Below are 7,962 nucleotides of genomic sequence, written 5' to 3'. Positions count from 1 at the left end.
ACTCCCGAAGTCAGAACAGGGTTTCAACATTTAAAGGCTAGCAACCCAATGACGTTGTGGCTATATTTGACATCGCGAGGCTAGACTAGAGCCTTGACATTCAAACACCAAAAATGTGACCTCGTGGTTTCATCCGACCTTGTGAGGCTAGGCTAGAACCTTAGCACTTAGGTGTTGCTCTAATGTTGTTAGACATGTGATTGTTTCCCTAACGAAACATGTCGGGTTGTACTTGGTAGCTATATTGGCACACATTATTCTCTTAAAGAGAATGACAAGATTTGTTTCCCTAATGTCTATTGAGATTGAAAATATCCCAGCTCTTATACCTTCATGCATGTAGCTTGCTCTCTTGCTTTAATAAATAGGTGAACAAGCAAGGCATTAGAGGACACAAATCCTTACCCAATTTCCAATCATCTATCTCGCTTTTCCATTTTCCTTGAGTTTCCACCAACTTACTGTCTTTAGTTTCAGAGGCATTTCTTGATCCACTTTCAAGACTATAAAATCACCCTTATCCTTGTTGGCTTATAGATGCTTGTTGTCATCGTCAAAGAAAGAACAAACCAAGGCTTGTTGCTGCACTTCCATCGCTTCTTGCTGAAAAAATACATACAACTAAAAGATACCCTGGGTTCTAAGGTCATAGAATAAATGCAAAAATAGTTATGTTTTATTCTTATATTCTCCAAAAGCTAAGTTTAAAGGTTTTAAAAATAGAAGGAAAAAAAAGTAAAATCAACACATGGATTGAGGGTAGTTTCGAGACTTAGAAAACTTTAAACAGTCGAAGGAGAATCAATTTCAAAGTTTGATGGAACCCTAACAAAGGGGGCATTTGTTGCAAAGTAAGAGTTCAGGAGAATCTTTGTTGCAATGAAAGTTTAGGGTGCAATTGTCATTGACCCCATAGTACAAGGAGGCCCCTTGTAATTTACCCTATTAGGAGTTGTTTACTTTTTGAGAGACTCTACAATGGGAATCTCATTTCTAAGGCAGGGCTTGGAATACCAACTTCCCATATGGGGGAAATCCAGGGATGTCAGTTTTCTCCATTTTTTCGAACCCTGCGATGACCTACCTCAAATGGGGTAGAGATGGGGATGATTTTTCCTTGTGGGGATGAGGATGGGATGGGGATAAGGAGAGTACTCCTAACCACATAGGGATCCCCACTTTGTAATATATATTTGTGTTAGTATTTTTAAAAATATGGGTAGACATGTTTGAATGTATTTGAATATATTTAGATAGAATTATAAATTGTAATATTTTTTATTAAAAAATTTGGAATGAAATAGAAATAAAAAATTAAATAAATTTAACATCATAAAAAATAAAAAATGATGGGGATTGGGGATCCTTGTGGGGATGGGAAAAACCCTATCCTCATCAGCAAGGATGGGGATGAGAATTTTTGTAGGAACGGGAATGGGGGGGGGGTGTTCTCCTTCTCTGCCCTACCTTGTTGCCATTTCCAGGGAATCCCATTTTATTAAGAATGAGAATCGGAATCCCATTTTAATTAAATAAACTGTTGGAATCAAAATCAAGCAATCATCTATTCCGGGAACCAAACAGACACTTATGTGTATTATAGGTGCAATATAAAATGTATGTAAATTATGTATAAATAACATGTATATGAATATGTGTGGGCTAGGCTGGGCTTGAAGTATTGGACCCAAGTTCGATCCTGAAATTTGCAGGCCTGAAGCGGTATGGGCCGGGCCTCAACACAAAACCTAGGAAAGCCCGTTTTCAGGGCCAGGCCGGGCTGAAAATAATCACCCCGGCCCTAACTCCCATCTCTCTTTTCATAACAAATGGACTACATCTGTGATTTCACTGTGCTTCTCAGAAGACCTCGTATCTCTGAACTCAGACACGGGCAGGGAAACGACCGAAGTGAAGTGAGAGGTTAAACAGTCCACTGCAACTTAAATGCAACCTTTAATTCGAGTTTAATAATTGACGACTCGACGATAGTTATGCGTTTAACGATCGTCATCTTTCCAAATTCTCGCGCAACAGCTTCCCTGAAATGCTCAGGTACTCTTCTGCCTCTCGTCTTCCTCATCTTCTCTGCCATTTTTACCGAAAGGAATCAATCCACGGAAGTCGAGTTCTTTGGTGGAAGGTCAGAGACGAACTCAAGCTTAACCAACCTGAACTGCTGGAAAGGATATGTCGAATTCTTATTCTTGGACGCCTTAAGGCCATCCCTCAGCTGTCCTTCGGTTATACCGATGAAATCCTTGATGGCGTTCTTCGAAAGCTTAGGCTTAACCCGAATGCCTGTTTAGGGTTTTTCAGATTGGCGTCGAGGCAGCAGAATTTCAGACCCAATATCAAATCTTACTGCAAGGTTGTTCATATTTTGTCTAAGGGACGAATTTTTGATGAGACGAAACTGTACTTACATGAATTGGTAGAAATTTCTAAGACCAAGTCTTCTGTTTCGCTGGTTTTCGATGAACTTGTTGCAGTTTTTAGGGAATTCTCATTTTCTCCAACTGTTTTTGACATGCTTTTGAAGATCTATGCTGTGAAAGGATTGGTGAAGAAGGCGCTGTTTGTGTTTGACAACATGGGGAAAGTTGGATGCACCCCTAGCTTGTTATCTTGTAACAGCCTTTTGAGTAATTTGATTAGGAGGGGTGAAAATCACACGGCTATTCATGTTTATGATCAGATGATTAGGGCCGGGATCATACCCAATGTTTTCACTTGTACGATAATGGTTAATGCTTACTGTAAGGATGGTAAAGTGCATAAAGCAATCGATTTTGTAAAGAAAATGGAGGGCATGGGTTTTGAACCAAATGCTGTAACTTGCCACTCTCTCATCAATGGTTATGTCAATTTAGGTAATATGGAAGGAGCATGGCAAATATTTGGAATGATGTCTGATAAAGGAATTTCATGTAATGTAGTCACTTATACATTATTAATTAAGGGTTACTGTAAACAAGGCAAGATGCGTGAGGCTGAAGAGGTCTTCCTACGCATGAAAGAAGAGTCCTTGGTTGCAGATGAACTTGTATATGGCATGTTGATAAATGGGTATTGTCAAACTGGTAAAATTGATGATGCTGTTAGAATTCGTGATGAGATGTTGAGTTTAGGATTAGAGATGAATTTATTTATTTGCAACTCCCTAATTAATGGATACTGCAAACTTGGACAAGTCCGGGAAGCAGAACAAGTAATAATGGATTTGGAGATCTGGAACTTGAAGCCAGATTCTTATAGCTATAATACTCTTATAAATGGGTATTGTAGAGAAGGTTGCATAAATGAGGCATATGAGCTTTCCAGTGTGATGCTACAGAATGGGGTTAAACCAACTGTTTTGACGTATAATACACTTCTGAAGTGTTTATTTCATAAGGGTGCATTTCATGATGCTTTGAATCTTTGGTTTTTGATGCTCAAAAGGGGTGTGGCTCCTGATGAGATTAGTTGTTGTACAATTCTTGATGGTCTTTTCAAGATGGGGGATTTTGAAGGGGCTTTGAAGTTCTGGAAAGGTGTCATGTCAAGGGGCTTTACTAAGAGCAACTTTATTTTCAATACAATGATAAGTGGGTTATGTAGGATGAAGAAAATGGTTGAAGCAGAGGAGATCTTTTCCAAGATGAAAGTGTTGGGTAATTCCCCTGATGGAATGACATATAGAATCCTGATTGATGGGTATTGCAGAGCTGGAAATATTGGACAAGCTTTTAGTGTCAAGGATGATATAGAAAGGGAAGGGATTTCTTCCTCTGTCGAAATGTATAATTCTCTTATTACAGGACTATTCAGATCTAGGAAATGCAGTAGAGTGAAGGATCTTCAAAATGAAATGCATGTGAGGGGATTAACCCCAAATATTGTCACATATGGTTCTCTTATTTCTGGTTGGTGCAAAGAAGGAATGCTGGATAAAGCATTTTGTACGTATTTTGAAATGTGTGAGAAGGGTTTAACTCCAAATTTAACTATATGCAGTGTACTGGTTAGTAGCCTATATAGGATTGGTAGGATTGATGAAGCAAATCTTTTGTTGCAAAAGATGGTGGATTTTGATCTGGCTTCATATTTTGGGTGTTTCAACAAGTTCTGCAGGCCTGATAAAAAATATCTCAATGCTCAGAAAATTGCGAAGTCTCTTGATGAAGTTGCAAAAAGACATCTTATGTCCAATAATATTATATATAATATTGCGATTGCTGGACTTTGCAAGTCTGGGAGGGTAGCTGAGGCAAGAAGAGTTTTCTCAGCTTTGTTACAGAGGGGTTTTGTTCCAGATAACTTTACATATTGTACCCTCATCAATGGTTGTTCAGCAGCTGGCAATGTGAATGAAGCTTTTGACATACGGAATGAAATGGTGGCAAAGGGTCTTGTTCCAAACATTACTACATATAATGCTCTTATAAATGGGTTGTGCAAGTCAAGGAACCTAGATAGGGCAGTCAGGCTTTTTCATAAGCTGCACTTAAAGGGGTTAACTCCTAATGTTGTAACCTTCAATACATTGATTGATGGATATTGCAAGGTAGGTGATATCAATGAAGCCATAAAATTAAAAGACAAAATGGTAGAAGTAGGAATTGTTCCATCTTTTATTACCTATTCTGCCCTGATCAATGGACTTTGTAAGCAAGGGGATATGGAAGCAGCTGCGAAACTTTTGGATCAAATGGCTGTAGAAGGTGTAGACCCAAACATTGTGACCTATTGTACATTAGTTCAAGGTTGCATCAGATTCAGAGATTTAAAACAGGTCTCCAATCTTAATGATGAGATGCAAGTAAGAGGCCTTTCTTCTGGTATTGTTTCTCATAAGCAGATGGGTCTGACAGAACCTGTAGATGATAAAGACATGCCCAATGTGTATGGAATGCCTGACGCTGTGTGTTGATGCATACTCTGATGAAAAAGATGATTCCTGTGTATGGCATGTTTATAAACAAGTGATTTGATGTTTCAGCCTTTTCACATGGTCTCATTAATTGTCTGACATGCTTGGAGATGGAAAAACCTTAAAGAATCTATCCATATTCTTTATTTTTTTCGAGTTCTGAAGGCTGGATTAAGAGAATACTGGTGCCATTTGATGATGAACAGGTATGTGTGCACTTGTCTTCTATTTCATAAGATCTTGCTTGAATTGAGCAAGCTTTTGTAGTGAGGAGATGTGAAGTCAATCTTTTCACTATTGTCACTACTGAAGCCAGTTTATTGGATTTCTATTTTGTGAGATTTTGGTCAAGCCTTTTTTTTCTTGGGTGGTGCAGGACATGCTGAAATCAATTTTGTTGGAAAGAAAAAAAAAGATTCTTCTGCTGTAATTCCCTCTTCAAGAAATTAGAAGGTGCTACTTTTTCTTTCAATAATTTGTCAGTTTGATGTCCTATTGATTTTTAATTTTTTTACTACAGATGAGATATTGATTCATGTACACAATTTACAGCTATTCTCTCTTTGAAGATAAGTTATAAGTTCTGCTGTCCTAGTCATTAGAAAAGTTGCTGAAGTTTACAGCCTCACAACTTTCTAATATTTGTTAGAGAATAAAACCTATTCAAGGACCTCATTTAATAGCTTAAGCTTTTAGGTTGAATGGTTCTTTGAAGTGGTATTAGAACCACTTTGATCAAGTGGTCTAGTGTTTGATTCTCATCACCCCCATTATAATTAATTAAGTTTCAGCACAAGGTATGGGTGGGACTGTTCTGTCCACGCTTCAAGCCCAATGGGCTTTCGTGTGAGGGGGCATGTTAGAGAATAAAGCCTATTCAAGGACCTCACTTAATAGCTTAAGCTTTTAGGTTGAATGGTTCCTTGAGAATATGGACGTAACATAAATGACATCAAGTGTTCCACTTTAGACTTTAACCATGGTATTTGACTCCAAGAATTTTCCTTAGAAGTTTCCTATATATATATTTTTTTAAGTCAGGCCGTTCTAAGTTCCATATTTTTTTTTTTCAAAAAACATGGTCAAAGTGATGTTTTGTTTTTGATCAATAATTGAATTACTTCATAAAATATTAATAGAAAGAAGATACAATACAATCAGAAAAGGGAGAGACAAACTCTCTTATCTCTGCCCGAAAAAAGAAAAGTTGCAGCAAAGCCCAAAACAAATGATCTCTTCCCACCCCTTGTTTGGCCAATGCATCAGCAAAAGAATTGGTCTCTTTTCATCCATTGGAATCTAACTTCCATGCTGAGAGTCATTTACCTGAATTTCCTTTCTCAATTAACATGATTCCACCAACCCACAATCTCCTTTTGCAGCCAGCTTATCACTAACTTTGAATCTCCTTCAATAACCAATTTTCGAACATTTAACTCCTTGGCCCTTATAACACCTTCCATTACGGCCAAAATTTCAGCCCTCAAAGAATCACCAACACCAATTGGACTTGAAAAAAAGGCTAGAATTCTTCCTCCATCATTCTTGAAAACCCCTCAAATGCTTGAAGGACTGTGATTCCCTTCACTACTGCTATCAAAATTCATCATAGTAAAGTTACCAACCAGTGGGGACCAAGACCACCTGATAATAGTAGCATGAGGAGCTTAGTTTTCCACATCCATCCACTTCCTACGCAGGTCATTACCATTTATATCCTCAAACAGGAGCAAGGATTTCACCATATGAACCACCATGATGGCAATAATTTCGAGTAAGGCTTCAATGCCCAAGAAGTATCGTAGTTCTCCCAGATCATTTACCTGAAACTCTTGATGAAGGAGTTGCTTAAGGGACTCAATCTCACTAGTATCACTCCCTGTTACTACAATATCGTCCACATATATAGCAAGCAAGGTTAAGGAAGAATTCACTCTCTTAATAAATAAGGTGTGGTCTGACTGGGCCTACACATACCCAAACCTTTCAAGGGCTCGTATAAATCTATCAAACCAAGCTTTGGGATCCAGGAGGCAACTGCATGTAAACTTCTTCTTGCAAGTTTCCGTTGAGGAAGGCATTTTTAATATCCATCTGATACAACGGCCAAGAGTAACTGGCTGCAAGAGATAATAGGACTCTGGTAGTGGTCATCTTTGCTACTGGTGCAAAAGTTTCCAAGTAGTCAATATCATATGTCTAAGTAAATCCTTTTGCAATTAATTGGGCCTTATACCTTTCAACAGAACCATCAACGTTATGTTTCACAGTGAACACCCATCTACATTCAACTAGTTTCTTCCCTTTAGGCTGATCAACTATTTCCCAGGTATTGTTTCTAATGAGGGCATCCATTTCTACTTTTATTGCACATTTCCACTCAGGAACTGACAAGGCTTCCTGTACTGTTCTGGGAATGGGAATATCAGCAATGGATGCAAGAAAAGACTTGTAGAAGGGAGGCAAATGATCATAGGACAAGAATTGAGAAATGTAGTGAGTTGTGGATGTGGTGCAATGACATTCTCCTTTACGGACTGCTATGGGGAGGTCAAGGTCACTCAATAAAGGTGAAGGCTCCATGGTTGGAGGTCTCTCATCTGTAGTATCTGGTGAAGAGATTGTGGTACCTGGATCTGGGTTTGTAGAAGGATCTGGGGCTGACTTGGACTACTGATGACCAAAATCAACCTGCCTCCACCATCTGTGATAGACTCTCACATCCATGCACCTTTGACAACCTTCTCCACTACACCCCTCTTCACTTAATGGGATAGGTAAAGGAACTTCTGATGAGCTAATCCCAACCTCACTACTCTCCCCCTGAGGAGAAACCCTTGGATAATATGATACATCCTCAAAGAAAATACATTTTGAGGCCTTAGGATCAAATTTGGAACGATGAGGGCTAAGGATCTGAACAAAGCAAGTGCAACCAAAGGTTTTAAGGGGAATGGTAAACAACTCTTTATCAAGATATAAAAGGGCAAATGGAGGTTTTATGTCAAGAACCCGTAAAGGAATCCGATTGATGAGATATACTGCTG

The 7,962-nt window shown here is 38.6% G+C and overlaps 1 protein-coding gene across 2 annotated transcripts in view; it reads left to right on the top strand.

Annotated features, from left to right (window-relative positions):
* Positions 1 to 1,813: 1,813 nt before the first annotated feature.
* Positions 1,814 to 7,962, top strand: part of LOC148860650 (Pentatricopeptide repeat (PPR) superfamily protein) — a 30,640-nt gene continuing 24,491 nt past the window's right edge. Inside the window, exons 1-2 of one of the 2 annotated variants that reach the window (XM_088982349.1) lie at positions 1,814 to 5,121; positions 5,292 to 5,368. In XM_088982349.1, the coding sequence (XP_088838475.1) occupies positions 2,048 to 4,915 (2,868 nt within the window). In that variant the 5' untranslated portion in view covers positions 1,814 to 2,047 and the 3' untranslated portion in view covers positions 4,916 to 5,121; positions 5,292 to 5,368. The remainder of the gene's footprint in view (positions 5,122 to 5,291; positions 5,369 to 7,962) is intronic. The other variant, XM_088982350.1, reaches the window with a different exon arrangement.

Source organism: Nelumbo lutea, chromosome 4 (genome assembly GCF_056320005.1).
Source record: "Nelumbo lutea isolate HS-2025 chromosome 4, American lotus-T2T, whole genome shotgun sequence".
NCBI lineage: Eukaryota > Viridiplantae > Streptophyta > Magnoliopsida > Proteales > Nelumbonaceae > Nelumbo > Nelumbo lutea.
This window is presented reverse-complemented; position numbering and strand designations above follow the sequence as displayed.